The following is a 26,548-nucleotide window of genomic DNA, read 5'->3' as shown; positions in this document are numbered from 1 at the left end:
ATTGGGTCAGAGTTATATAGGGACTACTGTGTAGTGTTGGGTCAATGTTATATAGAGACTACTGTGTAGTGTTGGGTCAGAGTTATATAGGGACTACTGTGTAGTGTTGGGTTAGATTTATATATGGACTACTGTGTAGTGTTGGGTCAGAGTTATATAGGGACTACTGTGTAGTGTTGGGTCAGAGTTATATTAGAAGTCTACTGTGTAGTGTTGGGTCAGATTTATATAGGTAGTCTACTGTGTAGTGTTGTGTCAGATTTATATAGGGACTACTGTGTAGTGTTGGGTCAGAGTTATATAGGGACTACAGTGTAGTGTTGGGTCATAGTTATATATGGACTACTGTGTAGTGTTGGGTCAGAGTTTTATAGGGACTACTGTGTAATGTTGGGTCAGAGTTATATAGGGACTACTGTGTAGTGTTGGGTAAGAGTTATATAGGGACTACTGTGTAGTGTTGGGTCAGAGTTATATATATGGACTACTGTGTAGTGTTGGGTCAGAGTTATATAGGGACTATTGTGTAGTGTTGGATCAGTTATATATATGGACTATTGTGTAGTGTTGGGTCAGAGTTATATAGGGACTACTGTGTAGTGTTGGGTCAGAGATGTATAGGGACTACTGTGTAGTGTTGGGTCAGAGTTATATAGGTAGACTACTGTGTAGTGTTTGGTCAGAGTTATATAGGGACTACTGTGTAGTGTTGGGTCAGATATATGTAGGGACTACAGTGTAGTGTTGGGATAGAGTTATATAGGTAGACTACTGTGTAGTGTTGGGTCAGAGTTATGTAAGGACTACTGTGTAGTGTTGGGTCAGAGTTATGTAGGGACTACTGTGTAGTGTTGGGTCAGAGTTATATAGGGACTACTGTGTAGTGTTGGGTCAGAGTTATATAGGGACTACTGTGTAGTGTTGGGTCAGAGTTACATAGGGACTACAGTGTAGTGTTGGGTCAGAGTTATATAGGGACTACTGTGTAGTGTTGGGTCAGAGTTATATATGGACTACTGTGTAGTGTTGGGTCAGAGTTACATAGGGACTACAGTGTAGTGTTGGGTCAGAGTTATATAGGGACTACTGTGTAGTGTTGGGTCAGAGTTATATAGGGACTACTGTGTAGTGTTGGGTCAGAGTTATATAGGTAGTCTACTGTGTAGTGTTGTGTCAGAATTATATAGGGACTACTGTGTAGTGTTGGGTCAGAGTTATATAGGGACTACAGTTTAGTGTTGGGTCAGAGTTATATAGGGACTACTGTGTAGTGTTGGGTCAGAGTTTTATAGGGACTACTGTGTAGTGTTGGGTCAGAGTTATATAGGGACTACTGTGTAGTGTTGGGTCAGAGTTATATAGGTAGACTATTGTGTAGTGTTTGGTCAGAGTTATATAGGGACTACTGTGTAGTGTTGGGTCAGAGTTATATGGGGACTACTGTGTAGTGTTGGGTCAGAGATATATAGGGACTACAGTGTAGTGTTGGGACAGAGTTATATAGGTAGACTACTGTGTAGTGTTGGGTCAGAGTTATGTAAGGACTACTGTGTAGTGTTGGATCAGAGTTATGTAGGGACTACTGTGTAGTGTTGGGTCAGAGTTATATAGGTAGACTACTGTGTAGTGTTGGGTCAGAGTTATATAGGGACTACTGTGTAGTGTTGGGTCAGAGTTACATAGGGACTACAGTGTAGTGTTGGGTCAGAGTTATATAGGGACTACTGTGTAGTGTTGGGTCAGAGTTATATAGGGACTACTGTGTAGTGTTGGGTCAGAGTTATATAGAGACTACTGTGTAGTGTTGGGTCAGAGTTATATAGGGACTACTGTGTAGTGTTGGGTCAGATTTATATATGGACTACTGTGTAGTGTTGGGTCAGAGTTATATAGGGACTACTGTGTAGTGTTGGGTCAGAGTTATATAGGGACTACTGTGTAGTGTTGGGTCAGAGTTATATAGGGACTACTGTGTAGTGTTGGGTCAGTTATATAGGTAGACTACTGTGTAGTGTTGGGTCAGAGTTATATAGGGACTACTGTGTAGTGTTGGGTCAGAGTTATATAGGGACTACTGTGTAGTGTTGGGTCAGAGTTATATAGGTAGTCTACTGTGTAGTGTTGGGTCAGATTTATATAGGGACTACTGTGTAGTGTTGGGTCAGAGTTATATAGGTAGTCTACTGTGTAGTGTTGTGTCAGATTTATATAGGGACTACTGTGTAGTGTTGGGTCAGAGTTATATAGGGACTACAGTGTAGTGTTGGGTCAGAGTTATATAGGGACTACTGTGTAGTGTTGGGTCAGAGTTATATAGGTAGTCTACTGTGTAGTGTTGGGTCAGATTTATATAGGGACTACAGTGTAGTGTTGGGTCAGAGTTATATAGGTAGACTACTGTGTAGTGTTGGGTCAGAGTTATATAGGGACTACTGTGTAGTGTTGGGTCAGAGTTATATAGGGACTACTGTGTAGTGTTGGGTCAGTTATATATGGACTATTGTGTAGTGTTGTGTCAGAGTTATATAGGGACTACTGTGTAGTGTTGGGTCAGAGATATATAGGGACTACTGTGTAGTGTTGGGTCAGAGTTATATAGGTAGACTACTGTGTGGTGTTTGGTCAGCGTTATATAGGGACTACTGTGTAGTGTTGGGTCAGAGTTATATGGGGACTACTGTGTAGTGTTGGGTCAGATATATATAGGGACTACAGTGTAGTGTTGGGACAGAGTTATTTAGGTAGACTACTGTGTAGTGTTGGGTCAGAGTTATGTAAGGACTACTGTGTAGTGTTGGGTCAGAGTTATGTAGGGACTACTGTGTAGTGTTGTGTCAGAGTTATATAGGTAGACTACTGTGTAGTGTTGGGTCAGAGTTATATCGGGACTACTGTGAGTGTTGGGTCAGAGTTACATAGGGACTACAGTGTCGTGTTGGGTCAGAGTTATATAGGGACTACTGTGTAGTGTTGGGTCAGAGTTATATAGGGACTACTGTGTAGTGTTGGGTCAGAGTTATATAGAGACTACTGTGTAGTGTTGGGTCAGAGTTATATAGGGACTACAGTTTAGTGTTGGGTCAGATTTATATATGGACTACTGTGTAGTGTTGGGTCAGAGTTATATAGGGACTACTGTGTAGTGTTGGGTCAGAGTTATATAGGTAGTCTACTGTGTAGTGTTGGGTCAGATTTATATAGGGACTACTGTGTAGTGTTGGGTCAGAGTTATATAGGTAGTCTACTGTGTAGTGTTGTTTCAGATTTATATAGGGACTACTGTGTAGTGTTGGGTCAGAGTTATATAGGGACTACAGTGTAGTGTTGGGTCAGAGTTATATAGGGACTACTGTGTAGTATTGGGTCAGAGTTATATAGGGACTACTGTGTAGTGTTGGGTCAATGTTATATAGAGACTACTGTGTAGTGTTGGGTCAGAGTTATATAGGGACTACTGTGTAGTGTTGGGTTAGATTTATATATGGACTACTGTGTAGTGTTGGGTCAGAGTTATATAGGGACTACTGTGTAGTGTTGGGTCAGAGTTATATTAGAAGTCTACTGTGTAGTGTTGGGTCAGATTTATATAGGTAGTCTACTGTGTAGTGTTGTGTCAGATTTATATAGGGACTACTGTGTAGTGTTGGGTCAGAGTTATATAGGGACTACAGTGTAGTGTTGGGTCATAGTTATATATGGACTACTGTGTAGTGTTGGGTCAGAGTTTTATAGGGACTACTGTGTAATGTTGGGTCAGAGTTATATAGGGACTACTGTGTAGTGTTGGGTAAGAGTTATATAGGGACTACTGTGTAGTGTTGGGTCAGAGTTATATATATGGACTACTGTGTAGTGTTGGGTCAGAGTTATATAGGGACTATTGTGTAGTGTTGGATCAGTTATATATATGGACTATTGTGTAGTGTTGGGTCAGAGTTATATAGGGACTACTGTGTAGTGTTGGGTCAGAGATGTATAGGGACTACTGTGTAGTGTTGGGTCAGAGTTATATAGGTAGACTACTGTGTAGTGTTTGGTCAGAGTTATATAGGGACTACTGTGTAGTGTTGGGTCAGATATATGTAGGGACTACAGTGTAGTGTTGGGATAGAGTTATATAGGTAGACTACTGTGTAGTGTTGGGTCAGAGTTATGTAAGGACTACTGTGTAGTGTTGGGTCAGAGTTATGTAGGGACTACTGTGTAGTGTTGGGTCAGAGTTATATAGGGACTACTGTGTAGTGTTGGGTCAGAGTTATATAGGGACTACTGTGTAGTGTTGGGTCAGAGTTACATAGGGACTACAGTGTAGTGTTGGGTCAGAGTTATATAGGGACTACTGTGTAGTGTTGGGTCAGAGTTATATATGGACTACTGTGTAGTGTTGGGTCAGAGTTACATAGGGACTACAGTGTAGTGTTGGGTCAGAGTTATATAGGGACTACTGTGTAGTGTTGGGTCAGAGTTATATAGGGACTACTGTGTAGTGTTGGGTCAGAGTTATATAGGTAGTCTACTGTGTAGTGTTGTGTCAGAATTATATAGGGACTACTGTGTAGTGTTGGGTCAGAGTTATATAGGGACTACAGTTTAGTGTTGGGTCAGAGTTATATAGGGACTACTGTGTAGTGTTGGGTCAGAGTTTTATAGGGACTACTGTGTAGTGTTGGGTCAGAGTTATATAGGGACTACTGTGTAGTGTTGGGTCAGAGTTATATAGGGACTACTGTGTAGTGTTTGGTCAGAGTTATATAGGGACTATTGTGTAGTGTTGGGTCAGAGTTATATAGGGACTACTGTGTAGTGTTGGGTCAGAGTTATATAGGGACTACAGTTTAGTGTTGGGTCAGAGTTATATAGGGACTACTGTGTAGTGTTGGGTCAGAGTTTTATAGGGACTACTGTGTAGTGTTGGGTCAAAGTTATATAGGGACTACTGTGTAGTGTTGGGTCAGAGTTACATAGGGACTACTGTGTAGTGTTGGGTCAGAGTTATATAGGGACTACAGTGTAGTGTTGGGTCAGAGTTATATAGGGACTACTGTGTAGTATTGGGTCAGAGTTATATAGGGACTACTGTGTAGTGTTGGGTCAGAGTTATATAGAGACTACTGTGTAGTGTTGGGTCAGAGTTATATAGGGACTACTGTGTAGTGTTGGGTCAGAGTTATATAGGGACTACAGTGTAGTGTTGGGTCAGAGTTATATAGGGACTACTGTGTAGTATTGGGTCAGAGTTATATAGGGACTACTGTGTAGTGTTGGGTCAGAGTTATATAGAGACTACTGTGTAGTGTTGGGTCAGAGTTATATAGGGACTACTGTGTAGTGTTGGGTCAGAGTTATATAGGGACTACTGTGTAGTGTTGGGTTAGATTTATATATGGACTACTGTGTAGTGTTGGGTCAGAGTTATATAGGGACTACTGTGTAGTGTTGGGTCAGAGTTATATTGGAAGTCTACTGTGTAGTGTTGGGTCAGATTTATATAGGGACTTCTCTGTAGTGTTGGGTGAGAGTTATATAGGTAGTCTACTGTGTAGTGTTGTGTCAGATTTATATAGGGACTACTGTGTAGTGTTGAGTCAGAGTTATATAGGGACTACAGTGTAGTGTTGGGTCAGAGTTATATAGGGACTACTGTGTAGTGTTGGGTCAGAGTTTTATAGGGACTACTGTGTAGTGTTGGGTCAGAGTTATATAGGGACTACTGTGTAGTGTTGAGTAAGAGTTATATAGGGACTACTGTGTAGTGTTGGGTCAGAGTTATATAGGGACTACTGTGTAGTGTTGGGTCAGAGTTATATAGGGACTATTGTGTAGTGTTGGGTCAGAGTTATATAGGTAGACTACTGTGTAGTGTTGGGTCAGAGTTATATAGGGACTACTGTGTAGTGTTGGGTCAGAGTAATATAGGGACTACAGTGTTGTGTTTGGTCAGATTTATATAGGTAGACTACTGTGTAGTGTTGGGTCAGAGTTATATAGGGACTATTGTGTAGTGTTGGGTCAGTTATATATATGGACTATTGTGTAGTGTTGGGTCAGAGTTATATAGGGACTACTGTGTAGTGTTGGGTCAGAGATTTATAGGGACTACTGTGTAGTGTTGGGTCAGAGTTATATAGGTAGACTACTGTGTAGTGTTTGGTCAGAGTTATATAGGGACTACTGTGTAGTGTTGGGTCAGAGTTATATATGGACTACTGTGTAGTGTTGGGTCAGAGATATGTAGGGACTACAGTGTAGTGTTGGGATAGAGTTATATAGGTAGACTACTGTGTAGTGTTGGGTCAGAGTTATGTAAGGACTACTGTGTAGTGTTGGGTCAGAGTTATGTAGGGACTACTGTGTAGTGTTGGGTCAGAGTTATATAGGGACTACTGTGTAGTGTTGGGTCAGAGTTATATAGGGACTACTGTGTAGTGTTGGGTCAGAGTTATATAGGGACTACAGTGTAGTGTTGGGTCAGAGTTATATATGGACTACTGTGTAGTGTTGGGTCAGAGTTACATAGGGACTACAGTGTAGTGTTGGGTCAGAGTTATATAGGGACTACTGTGTAGTGTTGGGTCAGAGTTATATAGGGACTACTGTGTAGTGTTGGGTCAGAGTTATATAGGTAGTCTACTGTGTAGTGTTGTGTCAGAATTATATAGGGACTACTGTGTAGTGTTGGGTCAGAGTTATATAGGGACTACAGTTTAGTGTTGGGTCAGAGTTATATAGGGACTACAGTGTAGTGTTGGGTCAGAGTTATATAGGGACTACTGTGTAGTGTTGGGTCAGAGTTTTATAGGGACTACTGTGTAGTGTTGGGTCTGAGTTATATAGGGACTACTGTGTAGTGTTGGGTAAGAGTTATATAGGGACTACTGTGTAGTGTTGGGTCAGAGTTATATAGGGACTACTGTGTAGTGTTGGGTCAGAGTTATATAGGGACTATTGTGTAGTGTTGGGTCAGAGTTATATATGTAGACTACTGTGTAGTGTTGGGTCAGAGTTATATAGGGACTACTGTGTAGTGTTGGGTCAGAGTTATATAGGGACTACAGTGTTGTGTTGGGTCAGAGTTATATAGGTAGACTACTGTGTAGTGTTGGGTCAGAGTTATATAGGGACTATTGTGTAGTGTTGGGTCAGTTATATATATGGACTATTGTGTAGTGTTGGGTCAGAGTTATATAGGGACTACTGTGTAGTGTTGGGTCAGATATTTATAGGGACTACTGTGTAGTGTTGGGTCAGAGTTATATAGGTAGACTACTGTGTAGTGTTTGGTCAGAGTTATATAGGGACTACTGTGTAGTGTTGGGTCAGAGTTATATATGGACTACTGTGTAGTGTTGGGTCAGAGATATATAGGGACTACAGTGTAGTGTTGGGATAGAGTTATATAGGTAGACTACTGTGTAGTGTTGGGTCAGAGTTATGTAAGGACTACTGTGTAGTGTTGGGTCAGAGTTATATAGGGACTACTGTGTAGTGTTGGGTCAGAGATTTATAGGGACTACTGTTTAGTGTTGGGTCAGAGTTATATTGGTAGACTACTGTGTAGTGTTTGGTCAGAGTTATATATGGACTACTGTGTAGTGTTGGGTCAGAGATATGTAGGGACTACAGTGTAGTGTTGGGATAGAGTTATATAGGTAGACTACTGTGTAGTGTTGGGTCAGAGTTATGTAAGGACTACTGTGTAGTGTTGGGTCAGAGTTATGTAGGGACTACTGTGTAGTGTTGGGTCAGAGTTATATAGGGACTACTGTGTAGTGTTGGGTCAGAGTTATATAGGGACTACTGTGTAGTGTTGGGTCAGAGTTATATAGGGACTACAGTGTAGTGTTGGGTCAGAGTTATATATGGACTACTGTGTAGTGTTGGGTCAGAGTTACATAGGGACTACTGTGTAGTGTTGGGTCAGAGTTATATAGGGACTACTGTGTAGTGTTGGGTCAGAGTTATATATGGACTACTGTGTAGTGTTGGGTCAGAGATATGTAGGGACTACAGTGTAGTGTTGGGATAGAGTTATATAGGTAGACTACTGTGTAGTGTTGGGTCAGAGTTATGTAAGGACTACTGTGTAGTGTTGGGTCAGAGTTATATAGGGACTACTGTGTAGTGTTGGGTCAGATTTATATAGGGACTACTGTGTAGTGTTGGGTCAGAGTTACATAGGGACTACAGTGTAGTGTTGGGTCAGAGTTATATAGGGACTACTGTGTAGTGTTGGGTCAGAGTTATATAGGGACTACTGTGTAGTGTTGGGTCAGAGTTACATAGGGACTACAGTGTAGTGTTGGGTCAGAGTTATATAGGGACTACTGTGTAGTGTTGGGTCAGAGTTACATAGGGACTACAGTGTAGTGTTGGGTCAGAGTTATATAGGGACTACTGTGTAGTGTTGGGTCAGAGTTATATAGGGACTACTGTGTAGTGTTGGGTCAGAGTTATATAGGGACTACTGTGTAGTGTTGGGTCAGAGTTATATATGGACTACTGTGTAGTGTTGGGTCAGAGTTACATAGGGACTACAGTGTAGTGTTGGGTCAGAGTTATATAGGGACTACTGTGTAGTGTTGGGTCAGAGTCATATAGGGACTACTGTGTAGTGTTGGGTCAGAGTTATATAGGTAGTCTACTGTGTAGTGTTGTGTCAGAATTATATAGGGACTACTGTGTAGTGTTGGGTCAGAGTTATATAGGGACTACAGTTTAGTGTTGGGTCAGAGTTATATAGGGACTACTGTGTAGTGTTGGGTCAGAGTTTTATAGGGACTACTGTGTAGTGTTGGGTCAGAGTTATATAGGGACTACTGTGTAGTGTTGGGTCAGAGTTATATAGGGACTACTGTGTAGTGTTGGGTCAGAGTTATATAGGGACTATTGTGTAGTGTTGGGTCAGAGGCAAACTATTTCCTCTGCCTTATTCAATCATCACATTAAAGTGTAGATTTGCAAGATAGATTGTGTGTCCCAAATGGCACCCTATTCCCTACATAGTGCACTAATTTGGACCAGAGAATGGCACCCTATTCCCTACATAGTGCACTACTTTTGACCAGAGCATATAGGGTGCCATTTGGGATGCATACAGAGACTAGAAAGTAATTGGCTGTATGCCAAGCCAAATGCATGTTACAGATGCTATCAACGATCACCAACTAGACAGAACTCTTTGTTATTCTTTTAAAAATATATATTAATTAATTCATGATGTTTGACTTCAAATAGAGAGAGGGGAAGGAAGACACATCAAATCCATTCGGCCTTGATATGTACGACTGTGCTAGACACAGTCCCTTGTTAGCTTCTGGCAGTTACTCTGTGTAGGTACGACCGTGGCTTACAGCACCTGGCTTTGTCCTCACACTGGATGCATCCCAAATTGCACCTTTTCCCCCTATATAGTGCACTACTTTTGAACAGATCCTTATAGGTGCACTGAAAATGTCACGAACGTCTGAAGGAGGAGACCAATGCGCAGCGTTGCGAGTGAACATGATGACTTTATTAACTTAAAGCAACCACGAAGAAAACAACAAATGACGATCCGTGAAGTTCTATACTGAATACTACTAACAGCAACAAAGAAACAATAACCCACAACACAAAGGAGAAAACACACAGAATATATATGGCTCCCAATCAGAGATAACGAGCCGACAGCTGACACTCGTTACCTCCGATTGGGAGTCATCGACCAATCACCACCTGACACAAACAAAATGAAACTCACCCATCCCCAACACCACCAAATGAAAGACACCCAAACACATGAAAATGAACAACCCTGGCTCAATATAAACGTCCATAGAGCCAGAGTGTCACAGTACCCCCCCCTAAAGGTGCGAACTCCGGGCGCACCAACATCAGGACTAGGGGAGGGTCTGGGTGGGCGTCTGTCCATGGTGGCGGCTCTGGCCCCGGTCGTGATCCCCACCCCACCACAGTCACAACCTGCTTCGGTAGCCTCCCAATGACCACCCTCCACCTAACCCCACCTGGACTAAGGGGCAACCCCGGACTAAGGGGCAGCATCGGCCTAAGGGGCAGCACCGGGATAAGGGGCAGCACCGGGCTAAGGGACAGCACCGGACTACGGGGCAGCACCGGACTACGGGGCAGTACCGGACTAAAGGGCAGTACAGGACTAAGGGGCAGCACCGGGCTAAGGGGCAGTACCGGGCTAAGGGGCAGTACCGGACTCAGGGGCAGCACTGGACTCAGGGGCAGCACCGGACTCAGGGGCAGCACCGGACTCAGGGGCAGCACCGGACTAAGGGGCAGCACCGGGCTAAGGGGCAGTACCTGACTAGATGGCGGATCCTGGCTGGCTGGCTCTGGCGGATCCTGGCGGGACGGCTCTGGCTGATCCTGGCGGGACGGCTCTGGCTGATCCTGGCGGGACGGCTCTGGCGGATCCTGGCTGGACGGCTCTGGCGGATCCTGGCTGGACGGCTCTGGCGGATCCTGGCTGGACGGCTCTGGCGGATCCTGGCTGGACGGCTCTGGCGGATCCTGGCTGGACGGCTCTGGCGGATCCTGGCTGGACGCTCTGGCGGATCCCTTGCTGGACGGCTCTGGCGGATCCTGGCTGGACGGCTCTGGCGGATCCTGGCAGGACGGCTCTGGCGGATCCTGGCTAGACGGCTCTGGCGGATCCTGGCTGGCTGACGGATCTGGCGGATCCTGGCGGGCTGACGGATCTGGCTGCTCATGGCTGGCTGACGGATCTGGCTGCTCATGGCTGGCTGACGGATCTGGCTGCTCACGGCTGGCTGACGGATCTGGCTGCTCGTGGCTGGCTGACGGATCTGGCTGCTCATGGCTGGCTGACGGGTCTGGCTGCTCATGGCTGGCTGACGGATCTGGCTGCTCGCGGCTGGCTGACGGATCTGGCTGCTCATGGCTGGCTGACGGATCTGGCTGCTCATGGCTGGCTGACGGATCTGGCTGCTCATGGCTGGCTGACGGATCTGGCTGCTCATGGCTGGCTGACGGATCTGGCTGCTCATGGCTGGCTGACGGATCTGGCTGCTCATGGCTGGCTGACGGATCTGGCTGCTCATGGCTGGCTGACGGGTCTGGCTGCTCATGGCTGGCTGACGGGTCTGGCTGCTCATGGCTGGCTGACGGGTCTGGCTGCTCATGGCTGGCTGACGGATCTGGCTGCTCATGGCTGGCTGACGGATCTGGCTGCTCGCGGCTGGCTGACGGGTCTGGCTGCTCATGGCTGGCTGACGGATCTGGCTGCTCATGGCTGGCTGACGGATCTGGCTGCTCTGGCGCTGGCTGACGGGTCTGGCTGCTCATGGCTGGCTGACGGATCTGGCCACTCATGGCTGGCGGAAGGCTCTGGCTGATCCCGTCTGGCGGAAGGCTCTGGCTGCTCCTGTCTGACGGAAGGCTCTGGCTGCTCCTGTCTGGCGGAAGGCTCTGGCTGCTCCCTGTCTGGCGGAAGGCTCTGGCTGATCCTGTCTGGCGGAAGGCTCTGGCTGATCCTGTCTGGCGGAAGGCTCTGGCTGATCCTGTCTGGCGGAAGGCTCTGGCTGATCCTGTCTGGCGGAGAGCTCTAGCGGCTCCGGTCTGGCGGACGGCTCTGAAGGCTCATGGCAGACGGGCGGCTTTGTAGGCTCAGTACAGACGGGCAGTTCAGACGGCGTTGGGCAGACGGACAGTTCAGACGGCGTTGGGCAGACGGGCAGTTCAGACGGCGTTGGGCAGACGGGCAGTTCAGGCGCCCGTTGGGCAGACGGGCAGTTCAGGCGCCCGTTGGGCAGACGGGCAGTTCAGACGGCGTTGGGCAGACGGGCAGTTCAGACGGCGTTGGGCAGACGGGCAGTTCAGGCCGGCTGGCGACGCACATCGTGGACCTGGTGCGTGGAGTAGGAACAGGCCGGACCGTGCCGGGAACACCCACCACTGGCCTTAACTGGGGATCAAGAACGGACCGGACCAGACTGGGAACACACTTCAGTCTCTCATGCCGTGCCACAACAACTTCCCTCCCTCTACTCGCCAATGGCTCCCGTAATCCGATAGCCCTCTCTCCTTTTCTCCCTGTGGCAGCCTCCTGCTGCCCAGGCGCCAGCCATGTGCCCCCCCCAAAAAATGTTTTGGGAGTAACCACGGGCTTCCAGCCTCGACTCCGCGCTTCCTCTTCATACCACCTCCTCTCGGCTGCAGCTGCCTCCAGCTCTTCACGAGGGCGGTGATATTCCTCCTCAGACCACCTCCTCTCGGCTGCAGCTGCCTCCAGCTCTTCACGAGGGCGATGATGTTCCTCCGGTTGTGCCCAAGGACCCTTTCCAGCCCGAATCTCCTCCCATGTCCAAAAGTCCTTAGGAGGCATCCATAACTCCTGTGTCCAGACCCCTTGCTCCTGGACGCGCTGCTTGGTCCTTTTTTGGTGGGTTATTCTGTCACGAACGTCTGAAGGAGGAGACCAATGCGCAGCGTTGCGAGTGAACATGATGACTTTATTAACTTAAAGCAACCACGAAGAAAACAACAAATGACGATCCGTGAAGTTCTATACTGAATACTACTAACAGCAACAAAGAAACAATAACCCACAACACAAAGGAGAAAACACACAGAATATATATGGCTCCCAATCAGAGATAACGAGCCGACAGCTGACACTCGTTACCTCCGATTGGGAGTCATCGACCAATCACCACCTGACACAAACAAAATGAAACTCACCCATCCCCAACACCACCAAATGAAAGACACCCAAACACATGAAAATGAACAACCCTGGCTCAATATAAACGTCCATAGAGCCAGAGTGTCACAGAAAAGGGAAAGGTAGTGCACTATAAAGGGAAAAGGGTGCCATTTAGGACTCAGTAGCTGTGTAATGTTGGTTGGCCTGTTTGTGTTGAAATTATTGTATGTCACAAGACATTTCCCAGTGACAGTTTTATGTTGTATCTGATAATTAATTGCACCCACTTGGCGTCCCACGTCCAAGTCCCTGATTAGAGGGGAAGAATGGAAAAAAAAGCAGTGGCCCTGTCTTGGAGAGTCCTAGAAGGTTGCTGCACTGTGTTTTCAGATTCATGCTGTTATATTATATTCTACTCATTCATATTCACAAAAGGTATATCAGTTTGGATTCAGTTGCATACATTTTCACCCCATTAAACACGTCAGTTGCAAGAACAATAAATCAAATATAATTTTTATGGAATGATCAATGAAGTCAGGGTCTGCCACCGAAATATCACCCTATTCTGCATGTAGCAGGGGTAATGGCCCACTTTTCTGAAACAAATATGAATCCGATAGCAATTATTCTTGATGTTGGTTCCTCATAGGGGCTGTGTGTTATTACTGAACTAAAACCACCACTGTCTTCCTCTCATCTAATACTGGAACTTTATTTTATCTAATGAAATGTTTTTTATTGCTCTCGACCAGTGAAAAGCTCTGGAGAGCTGAAATCCAGAGGGGTAAAGTTATTACTGGGAAAGGACAACAATAACAAACTGTCTTTGAGTAAGTTTCCTATTTATCTTTACGCTAATAGTTTACTGTGTGTGTCTGTGTGTGTGTGTGTGGACTATTTGTTTGAGATGTGAAGTTCTTTGTTTTAAGCTGGGGCATCATTTGGTATTTATATAAGGGCATTTAGCTAGGAGAACCCTTTCTTGTTCCATATTTTGGGTTCCAGGGCCTCCCGAATGGCACAGCGTTCTAAGGCACTGCAGTGCTTGAGGCGTCACTACAGACCCGGGTTCGCTCCCAGGCTGTGTCACAGCTGGCCGTGACCGGGAGACCCATGAGGCAGTGCACAATTGGCTCAGCGTCCTCCGGGTCAGGGGAGGGTTTGGCCGGCCGGGATTTCCTTGTCCCATCGCGCTCTAGCAACTCCTTGTGGCGGGCAGGGCGCCTGCAAGCTGACTTTGGTCGCCAGCTGGACGGTGTTTCCTCCGACACATTGGTGCGGCTGGCTTCCAGGTTAAGCGAGCAGTGTGTCAAGAAGCAATGCGGCTTGGCAGGATCCTGTTTCGGGGGATGCACGGCTCTCGACCTTTGCCTCTCCCGAGTCCGTAGGGGAGTTGCAGTGATGGGACAAGACTGTAGCTACCAATTTGGATATCACGAAGTAAAAAAATATATATGTATTTTGGGTTCCATGTAGAACCGTCTGTGTAAAGGGTTCTACGTGGAACTCAAAAGGTCTTTTTGACAAACGCCCCCCATTACTCTGTAAAGGTAGGCTGGATACCCATGTGGAAAAGAGTCATGAAAATCAGATAAGAATCGTGTATTATTTCTAGAAAAATCTAATAAGCCTTCTAATAAGGATCTGGTAAGACTGTGTGTTTTACCTTATACTGTATGTTAGTGGTGTATTTGTATGACATATACAATTGAATGCATGATTGTGGTGAGTTTCCTACAAAGATTTTCTCTCCTCCTCTTCCTCCTCTCTCGCCCCTCTCCTCTCCTCTCCTCTCCTCTCCTCTCCTCTCCTCTCCTCTCCTCTCCTCTCCTCTCCTCTCCTCTCCTCTCCTCTCCTCTCCTCTCCTCTCCTCTCCTCTCCTCTCCTCTCCTCCTCCTCCTCTTCAAGGACTTCAAGGATAACCAATAGATGACCTTAGTAAATATTAGTACTGTACATGTAGCTCCAATTAATGGTGCTCATTTCCTCCCACAATGTGTTATCTAATTGTTTTCCCAACCGTTCATTATGGGTCTACCTGATTGGTGTGTTTCTATAGTGAATCAATAAGCCTGATAACCAGTAACAGTGCATTATGGTTCTACCTGATTGGTGTGTTTCTATAGTGAATCAATAAGCCTGATAACCAGTAACAGTGCATTGTGGTTCTACCTGATTGGTGTGTTTCTATAGTGAATCAATAATCCTGATAACCAGTAACAGTGCATTGTGGTTCTACCTGATTGGTGTGTTTCTATAGTGAATCAATAATCATGATAACCATTAACAGTGCATTGTGGTTCTACCTGTTATCGTGTTCCTACAGTGAATGAAGGAGGAATTAAACAGGTGTCCAATTATTGCCCGGACCCGGGGGAACCTGAGAACGGCAAACGCAGCGGCTCCGACTTCAGGTGAGCTCATCTGTAACTAAACATGCCTGTCTACCTGCCATGGGTTGTGTCCCAAATGGGCCCTGGTCAAAAGTAGTGCCCTGTGAGATGCAGCCAGAATAAAACCTCTAGACTATAGCCCTAGTAAAACAGAGTGAAAACTATATATTTTAATGCCATTTGCAGTTAAGGCTTCAGTCCGTCCATAATATGTCCTCAATCCATCTGTCCATAATATGTCCTCAATCCATCTGTCCATAATATGTCCTCAGTTTATCTGTCCATAATATGTCCTCAATCCATCTGTCCATAATATGTCCTCAGTCTATCTGTCCATAATATGTCTTCAGTCCATCTGTCCATAATATGTCCTCAGTCCATCTGTCCATAATATGGCCTCAGTCCATCTGTCCATAATATGTCCTCAGTCCATCTGTCCATAATATGTCCTCAGTCCATCTGTCCATAATATGTCCTCAGTCCATCTGTCCATATTATGGCCTCAGTCCATCTGTCCATAATATGTCCTCAGTCCTTATTCCAAGCGATCCAAAAGCTTCTTATTATATTAGAGTGTGTGGGAGGAGCTCCTCTCAACCGTTTTCTCTTTTGTAAAGACTTCATTTATTACATGAATTTGTTGTTATCTGTTCATTCATTTATTACATGAATGTGTTGTTATCTGTTCAAGCATTGGAGCAACGGCTCAGTTTACCTGTGATGAGGACCATGTGCTGCAAGGCTCCAAAACCATCACCTGTCAGAGGGTAGCGGAGGTGTTCGCTGCTTGGAGCGACCACAGACCTGTCTGCAAAGGTGAGGCCCTCCGCCCGGTGCATCTAATCTAGATACATGCTTTGATTAAACCAGGGCCTGTGGATATATGCAGATTCTAATGGTCAATCCTTTAACTCTGTTAATATTGTATGATAGCAGAGAGTATTACACCAGCAGGCCTTTACACAATGTATTATTCCCTCTCTGCATATAAACATTTCACTCCTTTCTCTTCTTTCAGTGAAAACGTGCGGATCAACTCTCCATGGTCCATCGGGGACTTTCACGTCTCCCAATTTCCCCATCCAGTACGAGAGTAATTCCCACTGTGTGTGGGTTATCACTGCAGGTGACCCCAATAAGGTATGGATAATATGCTTAAGCCCTTACCTGTCAGCTCTCCTATGCTCTCCCAGTCTCTCGTTGACATTGAAATCATTATCTATGTATTACATTACCATGTGTTAGCTAACGTTACCTAACGTCATTAGGATAATTATGCAGTGTGTCTGCATTGCTAATTAGAATTTTTTGTTTTTTTTACATGAACACACTGCAGGCATATGGTGCATCCCAAATGGCACCCGTTTACCCTATTTAGTGCACTACCTTTGACCAGTGGCCATTTGGTAAAGTGCACTATACAAAGACAATGTCCTGTCCTGTCCCAAAGCACAGACGCTACACGGTCCTAGAGAACAACAGAAGCATGTTGCCATCATTTTTGCTGTTGTCATCAACAGATGTGACATGCGTGGCAATTTAAAGCTTTAATCTCAGCTCCATGTGGGTTTTTCTTAATTCAGATTAAGCCTCCTTGCATGTGTCATATTATATTTGGTTGTGTTAAAAGCCTCCCTGCATGTGTCATATTATATTTGGTTCTGTGTACGATTAAATAAAGGGAGGAAAGTAGCTCGGTCACAGTCAGCTATGACTGCATCCCAAATAGCACACTATTCCCTATATAATACACTACTTTTGACCAGGGCCCATATGGCTCTGGTAAATAGGGTGCCATTCAGGAAGCAGTCGTAGCTGACTGTGACCAGAATATTTATAAAAGGGAAGACTGAAAGGCAATTCATTATTTCAGTCAATAAGTGAATCTCAAGTTGTATCTTTGCATGATTGCTTCTCAATATTTGATTTGTGTTCTGAGCGGCTTGTCAAGACCATGCCATTAGCAATCTATAAAGTCCTCCCTGAAGACCATTTGCAGTGCTTCTGGTTTGAACAATTCATGGCCTTGCTTTTGGTGCGAGAAACACACGTGTCTACCTGATTACATCATCTGTTTGATAGGACTTGTAGGATTCATTTCTTTTCTTTGTGTTTGATTTAATTATCTTTCACTCATTGTGAACTGAAAGCTGTGGGTGGATATTTAGTAAACATCTGAAAATTACTTGAATGAATGTGATTCTAAACATTCTCCCAAAGGTGTGTTTATGAAAATCACCAGCTGGTAGTATGTCTGTTAGGAATGTGATTTGAGGTAAATGTTGAATGATTCTCTGATCTCATATTGTGACATGATGATTTAATACCAATGCATACAGTAGCTGGATGGATTGTGATTGTGTTGCTGTTATCTTCTCTAAAGCTTTGTATCAGGGGTGGATTAGCTGTCATTTACCAGATACCATGTCTTATTATACAGGCATTCAAATGAACACACTGTTTATTTCTGCTGGACTCAAGAGAAATCAATCAAGTCAAATAAGTGATGCATTCATTTTGTTGTCCAATGAATAATGTGTATAATATAAATGAGTATAAAATACGTTATCATTATATGTTGTGTGTATGCATGTACCGTATATGTTACTCTGGCAGACAAACTTTACCGTCGGATGTTTCCATGAAATGACGAATAAGAAAATAAATTGTAATCAATATACTTCAACAGGTTATCCAGATCAACTTTGAGGAGTTTGACCTGGAGATCGGCTATGACTCATTAACCATTGGAGACGGAGGGGAGGTTGGGGATTCAAGAACGATAATACAAGTGTAAGTATAATGCTTGAATTATCCTCAGATCCCAGAACCAAATCTAGCTGGGAGATTATACTTAAATAAACATGTCTGTTGTTTGATGGTTTAATTAAGTCCACTTACGTTCCACGTTGTTATAAAATGTTAATATTAACCCTAACTAATAAACATGTCTGTTGTTTAATGGTTTAATTAAGTCAACTTATGTTCCATGTTGTTACAAAATGTTAATATTAACCCTAACTAATAAACATGTCTGTTGTTTAATGGTTTAATTAAGTCAACTTACATTCCATGTTGTTATAAAATGTTAATATTAACCCTACCTAATAAACATGTCTGTTGTTTAATGGTTTAATTAAGTCAACTTATGTTCCACGTTGATATAAAATGTTAATATTAACCCTAACTAATAAACATGTCTGTTGTTTAATGGTTTACTTAAGTCCACTTACGTTCCACATTGTTATAAAATGTTAATATTAACCCTAACTAAAAACATGTCTGTTGTTTAATGGTTTAATTAAGTCAACTTATGTTCCATGTTGTTACAAAATGTTAATATTAACCCTAACTAATAAACATGTCTGTTGTTTAATGGTTTAATTAAGTCAACTTATGTTCCACGTTGATATAAAATGTTAATATTAACCCTAACTAATAAACATGTCTGTTGTTTAATGGTTTAATTAAGTCCACTTACGTTCCACATTGTAATAAAATGTTAATATTAACCCTAACTAATAAACATACCTGTTGTTTAATGGTTTAATTAAGTCCACTTATGTTCCACGTTGTTATAAAATCTTAATATTAACCCTAACTCATAAACATGTCTGTTGTTTAATGGTTTAAGTCAACTTACGTTCCACGTTGATATAAAATGTTAATATTAACCCTAACTAATAAACATGTCTGTTGTTTAATGGTTTAAGTCAACTTACGTTCCACGTTGTTATAACATGTTAATATTAACCCTAACTAATAAACATGTCTATTGTTTTATGGTTCAATTAAGTCTACTGACGTTCCACGTTGTTATCAAATGTTATTATTAACCCTACCTAATAAACATGTTTGTTGTTTACAATAATTACTTATTTTCAAGTCTCTCTTACATGCCTGGTTGTTTAGAAAAGGTAAATAGCTTTTACGATAACCCTGTCTCTTATTTATATGTATTGAACCTGTATTTAGACAGATAATTAAATTAAGAACAGATTCTTATTTACAATAACAACCGATCTGATTGGCTGAAAGGCAGTATTGTGACAGGCTATTGTCTGTATTGTGCTCTTATCTGCAGGCTGACGGGCAGCTTCGTGCCTGACCTTATTGTCAGCATGTCCCATCAAATGTGGCTGCACCTTCAGTCTGATGAGAGCGTGGGATCTATCGGTTTCAAGATCAACTATAAAGGTGCAGACACTCTCAAACTCTTAATCCCTAGACACAGTATAAAGTCCTCCCCTGTGCAGATAATGATAAAACGTTGAAATACAGACACTATCAAACTACCTTAGCCCAGACCTGCCCCCATCCCCAGCCCCCAGCACCTAGCCCCCAGCCCCCAGCCCCAGCCCCCAGCCCACAGCCCCAGCCCCCAGCTCCTAGCCCCAGCTCCTAGCCCCAGCCTTAGACACATTGTCATACAGACCCCTTTTCAGATAAATTATACAACTTTAAAACATTTGACCAATCACAAACTCAACTTCAAGATCAAAAAGGTAAAAACACTCTCCAACACCTCCATTACATTTACATTTACATAATTTAGCCAGAGCGACTTCCATCCCAGACCTGGCCCAGCACCAGACTACCTCCATCCCAGACCTGGCCCAGCACCAGACTACCTCCATCCCAGATCTAGCCCAGCACCAGACTACCTCCATCCCAGACCTGGCCCAGCACCAGACTACCTCCATCCCAGACCTGGCCCAGCACCAGACTACCTCCATCCCAGACCTGGCCCAGCACCAGAGAACCTATAATCCATGTACTATCAGTATGAAACAGATAAAGGACTATTTGACTGATCCCTGCCTCATTCTCTGACAGAGATTGATAAGGAGAGTTGCGGGGACCCAGGCACACCTCTGTATGGCTTCCAGGAGGGCAGTGGGTTTCTGAATGGGAACGTGCTGCGGTTCGAGTGCCAATTTGGCTTCGAGCTGATTGGAGAGAGGATGATCACCTGTCAGAACAACAACCAATGGTCTGCTAACATCCCTATTTGCATATGTGAGTATATGGACTGCATCCCGTTGCCTTGCAGAGCATGGATAAGTATGTTCATTGTTGGTAATTCCATGTTAAAGCAACAAGGTAATTCTGTGGAATATGTTTATATTAAAATAAATGATGAAATACATTATTACTCTTTTCAGGTTTTACATCCCATATGTAACATACAGTGGGGAAAAAAAGTATTTAGTCAGCCACGAATTGTGCAAGTTCTCCCACTTAAAAAGATGAGAGAGGCCTGTAATTTTCATCATAGGTACACGTCAACTATGACAGACAAATTGAGGGGAAAAAATCCAGAAAATCACATTGTAGGATTTTTTATGAATTTATTTGCAAATTATGGTGGAAAATAAGTATTTGGTCACCTACAAACAAGCAAGATTTCTGGCTCTTACCTGTATTAATGGCACCTGTTTGAACTTGTTATCAGTATAAAAGACACCTGTCCACAACCTCAAACAGTCACACTCCAAACTCCACTATGGCCAAGACCAAAGAGCTGTCAAAGGTGTAATGAATACTCGGACAGAGTGGTAAGATCCAATCGCAGAATTGCGATGCTTTATTAGAGTACAGACAAGGAAATAGCTTAATCGTGGTCTGGCGAGCTGTGGTCAAAACCGGGCAAGGCAGAGACAGGCAGAGGTACCAAGGGAGCGGGCGTAGTCGTAGTCGAGGGCACGGGCACGGGCACAGGTTCAGAGTACGGTAATCACTGGGATAGACAAGCAGAGGATTAAGCAATTCGGGGAGTCAAACAACGAAGCACAGGTCTGGTACACTGGTAATCAAAAACAAACTATCTCTCTCTCTCTCTGAACAAAACGCTTAGCAAGTCACAAAGGAACAATACCTCGCACCGACTGAACTTCTGAGCACACCTATATCCTACTCTAATTACTGACAGGTGTGCTCAGAACTCAGGTGAAACAGATCGAGTCTGATGACTCCCCCTCTCAGTAGATCGGGGAAGTGTCAGACTCTGTCTAGATCCAGCCAAACCCCGATCCCTTATAAAAGGACACCAGAAACAAAATTGTAGACCTGCACCAGGCTGGGAAGACTGAATCAGCAATAGGTAAGCAGCTTGGTTTGAAGAAATCAACTGTGGGAGCAATTATTAGGAAATGGAAGACATACAAGACCACTGATAATCTCCCTCGATCTGGGGCTCCACGCAAGATCTCACCCCGTGGGGTCAAAATGATCACAAGAACGGTGAGCAAAAATCCCAGAACCACACGGGGGGACCTAGTGAATGACCTGCAGAGAGCTGGGAACAAAGTAATAAAGCCTACCATCAGTAACACACTACGCCGCCAGGGACTCAAATCCTGCAGTGCCAGACGTGTCCCCCTGCTTAAGCCAGTACATGTCCAGGTCCATCTGAAGTTTGCTAGAGTGCATTTGGATGATCCAGAAGAGGATTGGAAGAATGTCATATGGTCAGATGAAACAATAGAACTTTTTGGTAAAAACTCAACTCGTCGTGTTTGGAGGACAAAGAATGCTGAGTTGCATCCAAAGAACACCATACCTACTGTGAAGCATGGGGGTGGAAACATCATGCTTTGGGGCTGTTTTTCTGCAAAGGGACCAGGACGACTGATCCGTGTAAAGGAAAGAATGGATGGGGCCATGTATCGTGAGATTTTGAGTGAAAACCTCCTTCCATCAGCAAGGGCATTGAAGATGAAACGTGGCTGGGTCTTTCAGCATGACAATGATCCCAAACACACCGCCCGGGCAACAAAGGAGTGGCTTCATAAGAAGCATTTCAAGGTCCTGGAGTGGCCTAGCCAGTCTCCAGATCTCAACCCCATAGAAAATCTTTGGAGGGAGTTGAAAGTCCGTGTTGCCCAGCGACAGCCCCAAAACATCACTGCTCTAGAGGAGATCTGCACGGAGGAATGGGCCAAAATACCAGCAACAGTGTGTGAAAACCTTGTGAAGACTTACAGAAAACGTTTGACCTGTGTCATTGCCAACAAAGGGTATATAACAAAGTATTGAGAAACTTTTCTTATTGACCAAATACTTATTTTTCACCATAATTTGCAAATAAATTCATTAAAAATTTTCTGGAAAAAAAAATCTCATTTTGTCTGTCATAGTTGACGTGTACCTATGATGAAAATTACAGGCCTCTCTCATCTTTTTAAGTGGGAGAACTTGCACAATTGGTGGCTGACTAAATACTTTTTTTCCCCACTGTAGCACCATGTGGTGCAGTATGTACATTTATAGGAAAACCCTCCCATCCTGCCTCCATGGAATATCTTGATGAACATAACATATGGACATGCGAACTTAAACATTTCCACACCTAACCCATTCCTTTTCCTACTCCCACAGTCCCATGTTTCTCCAACTTCACGGCGGCCATGGGCACTGTGCTGTCCCCTGACTACCCAGAGGGCTATGGGAACAACCTGAACTGTGTGTGGATCATCATCTCTGAGCCCGGCAGCCGGATCCACCTGGCCTTCAACGACTTTGACCTGGAGCCTCCATACGACTTCCTCACCGTGAAGGACGGAGACCAGGTAATGAATTGATTGATACCGTGGCTTGCGAAAGTATTCACCCCCTTGACATTTTTCCTATTTTGTTGCCTTACAACCTGGAATTAAAATTTATTTTTGGGGGGGTTTGTATCATTTGATTTACACAACATGCCTACCACTTTGAAGATGCAAAACATTTTTTGGGGTGAAACAAACAAGATATAAGACAAAAAAAACAGAAAACTTGAGCATGCATAACTATTCACCCCCCAAAAGTCAATACTTTGTAGAGCCACCTTTTGCAGCAATTATAGCTGCAAGTCTCTTGGGGTATGTCTCTATAAGCTTGGCACATCTAGCCACTGGGATTTTTGCCCATTCTTCAAGGCAAAACTGCTCCAGCTTCGCTGGTGTACAGCAATCTTTAAGTCATACCACAGATTCTCAATTGGATTGAGGTCTGGGCTTTGACTAGGCCATTTCAAGACATTTATATGTTTCCCCTTAAACCACTCAAGTGTTGCTTTAGCAGTATGCTTAGGGTCATTGTCCTGCTGGATACAGGTTTCCCTCAAGAATATCCCTGTATTTAGCGCCATCCATCATTCCTTCAATTCTGACCAGTTTCCCAGTCCCTGCCGATGAAAAACATCCCCACAGCATGGTGCTGCCACCACCATGCTTCACTGTGGGGATGGTGATCTCGGGGTGATGAGAGATGTTGGGTTTGCGCCAGGCATTTTCCTTGATGGCCAAAATGCTGAATTTTAGTCTCATCTGACCAGAGTACCTTCTTCCATATGTTTGGGGAGCCTCCAACATGCCTTTTGGCGAACACCAAATGTGTTTGCTTATTTTTTTCTTTAAGCAATGGCTTTTTTTCTGGCCACTCTTCTGTAAAGCCCAGCTCTGTGGAGTGTACGGCTTAAAGTGGTCCTATGGACATATACTCCAGTCTCCGCTGTGGAGCTTTGCAGCTCCTTCAGGGCTATCTTTGGTCTCTTTGTTGCCTCTCTGATTAATGCCCTCCTTGCCTGGTCTGTGAGTTTGGGTGGGCAGCCCTCTCTTGGCAGGTTTGTTGTGGTGCCATGTTCTTTCCATTTTTTATTAATGAATTTAATGGTGCTCCGTGGGATGTTCAAAGTTTTGGATGGCGTTTGCCACATTTTTTATAACCCAACCCTGATCTGTACTTCTCCACAACTTTGTCCCTGACCTGTTTGGAGAGCTCCTTGGTCTTCATGGTGCCACTTGCTTGGTGGTGCCCCTTGCTTAGTGGTGTTGCAGACTCTGGGGCCTTTCAGAACAGGTGTATATATACTGAGATCATGTGACAGATCATGTGACACTTAGATGCATGTGGGTGAACTTTTTAAAACTAATTATGTGACTTCTGAAGGTAATTGGTTGCACCAGATCGCTCTGGATAAGAGCGTCTGCTAAATGACTAAAATGTAATGTTTCATACATCTCTTATCATTGGGCCAGTCACCGAAAGGATGCTGGTTCGAATACCTGAGGTGACAAAGTGAAAAATCTGTCGATGTGCCCTTGAGCAAGGCACTTAACCTTATTGCCTCTTTGTTTGTGGTTAGTTAATCTCTTATTGTCTCTTGGTTTGTGGTTAGTTAATCTCTTATTGCCTCTTGGTTTGTGGTTAGTTCATCTCTTATTGTCTCTTGGTTTGTGGTTAGTTCATCTCTTATTGTCTCTTGGTTTGTGGTTAATTCATCTCTTTTTGTCTCTTGGTTTGTGGTTAGTTCATCTCTTATTGCCTCTTGGTTTGTGGTTAGTTCATCTCCTATTGTCACTTGGTTTGCGTTTATTTCTTTCATTTTCTTGTTTTGCAATAAGTGTTATGTTGTTTAAGTGTGTTGTTTTTTTAAGAGTGTTGTTTAAATGCACTGTAAATAATGTTTGATATGATGTGGTTGTACCAGATGGGCTCGTCCATCCTGGGGAGGTACTCAGGAGCGGAGGTGCCCTCTCACTTCAGCTCCAACACCAACATACTACAGCTGGAGTTCCAGGCAGACCACTCCATGTCTGGAAGAGGATTCAACATCACCTACAGCAGTCAGTACAATACTCGATTATTACCAGATATGTCATGCAGGTCACATTTCTGAGTAGGCACTGATGACTAAATGTACCTTGAATTAGCATTCGTTCAACGTCATACTGCAAGGCACACTTTTGCAAGGCTGTACTATTAGATGTATTAGATCTCCCGAGTGGCGCAGTGGTCTAAGGCACTGCATCACAGTGCTAGCTGTGCCACTAGAGATCCTGGTTTGAATCCAGGCTCTGTCGTAGCCGGCCGCGACCAGGAGACCCATGGGGTGGCGCACAATTGGCCCAGCGTCGTCCAGGGTAGGGGAGGGAATGGCCGGCAGGGATGTAGCTCAGTTGTGGGTTCAATTCCCACGGGGGGCCAGTATGAAAAAGAAAAAAATAATGTATGCACTCACTAAGTGTAAATCGCTCTGGATAAGAGCGCCTGCTAAATGACTAAAATGTAATGTGTCATACATCTCTTATCATTGGGCCAGTCACCGAAAGGATGCTGGTTCGAATACCTGAGATGACAAAGTGAAAAATCTGTCGATGTGCCCTTGAGCAAGGCACTTAACCTTAATTTTCTCCAGGGGCACCATACTGCTGTGGCTGACCGTGTAAAACAACACATTTCACTTCACCTATCCAGTGGATGTGACAACTTGGATTATTATTTATTTTTTTATTTTTTTACAAATGTACAGTCTTGTGTTTCATTGTATATAATGTGGACTTTATCTAACACTGTATTTTCAATATCAACTACAGTAATCAGAACACTGTAGCTTCAATATCAACTTCAGTAATCAGAACACTGTAGCTTCAATATCAACTACAGTAATCAGAACACTGTAGCTTCAATATCAACTACAGTGATCAGTACACTCACAGGGCAGATAGCTGTTGGATTAATGTTGTGTCAACGTTATATTGTAAAACAAACCTGTCAAAGAAAACCCCAATCTATTGCAAGGCTCTATTAACAGATGTGTCATACATCTGATATTGTTGAGAGGGCACTGACGGCCAAATACACAGCATTGTCATGTATTGTACGTATGTAATGCCAACTACATTATGTCTGTTACAATTCTACCATACAAGCGGATGAAATTGAGGCAGCACACGAACGGCCCTCAGTTTCAATGGGAATGATATCCCAGGCTATTATATGGTTGAATACAACCTTAGTATCTGTTCTCCTCTGTGAAGGCAGTGCAGTCCCTAGATAAGGTATTGTTGTTCTGAGACCTACTGTACGCTAGCAGTGAGAGAGTTATATTTTCTTCTCACACAAGAAAGTTATCTTTTCTTCTCACATCTCTTTCTTGATCCTCTTTTTTGAAAGGCCTTATTTCTCATTAGACACTATACCATGTTCCCTCCCTCCCTCCCTCCCCTCCAGCATTTGGCCACAATGAGTGTCCGGACCCAGGCGTCCCTCTGAATGCCAGACGGTTTGGGGACAGTTTCCAGCTGGGTAGCTCTGTCTCTGTGGTGTGTGAGGAGGGCTTCATCAAGACCCAGGGCACTGACACCATCACCTGCCAGCTGGAGGGGGGCAAGGTCATGTGGAGCGGACCCATCCCTAAATGTGAAGGTAACAATGATTCATTATTCAAACATTTCCAGTGGATGGATAGTGTTATGCTTCAGTTATACTGCACCAGGACCTGCTCTAAATGTGAAGGCAGGACTGCAGATGGTGATGATGAAGTCATTTTAAAGGATATTATTTGAGGATTAGATAGCATTAATGTTTTCTATCTATCTGTGTTGTTATACCTCCTGGGCCTGTGGCATGTGGCAGTAGCCATAATAATAATTGCACTAAGGCAGGGTGGACAATCATTTTGGTTCAAGGGCCACATCGGGATCTCCCCAAT

The 26,548-nt window shown here is 44.1% G+C and overlaps 1 protein-coding gene across 1 annotated transcript in view; it reads left to right on the top strand.

The window, feature by feature from the left end:
• The window catches only part of LOC121585399 (CUB and sushi domain-containing protein 3-like), a gene marked incomplete at both ends in the record, with an annotated part of 156,664 nt that overhangs the window by 61,708 nt on the left and 68,408 nt on the right, over positions 1-26,548 (top strand). The window contains 10 exons of the mRNA XM_045217134.1: positions 13,432-13,509; positions 15,006-15,093; positions 15,764-15,888; positions 16,091-16,212; positions 17,762-17,865; positions 19,157-19,269; positions 19,909-20,091; positions 22,453-22,643; positions 24,545-24,680; positions 26,068-26,262. Coding sequence (XP_045073069.1) covers positions 13,432-13,509; positions 15,006-15,093; positions 15,764-15,888; positions 16,091-16,212; positions 17,762-17,865; positions 19,157-19,269; positions 19,909-20,091; positions 22,453-22,643; positions 24,545-24,680; positions 26,068-26,262 — 1,335 coding nt within the window. The remainder of the gene's footprint in view (positions 1-13,431; positions 13,510-15,005; positions 15,094-15,763; positions 15,889-16,090; positions 16,213-17,761; positions 17,866-19,156; positions 19,270-19,908; positions 20,092-22,452; positions 22,644-24,544; positions 24,681-26,067; positions 26,263-26,548) is intronic.

This window comes from Coregonus clupeaformis, unplaced genomic scaffold (assembly GCF_020615455.1).
Source record: "Coregonus clupeaformis isolate EN_2021a unplaced genomic scaffold, ASM2061545v1 scaf0931, whole genome shotgun sequence".
Lineage (NCBI taxonomy): Eukaryota > Metazoa > Chordata > Actinopteri > Salmoniformes > Salmonidae > Coregonus > Coregonus clupeaformis.
Note: the sequence above shows the minus strand (reverse complement) of the source record. Positions and strands in the feature narration are given on the sequence as shown.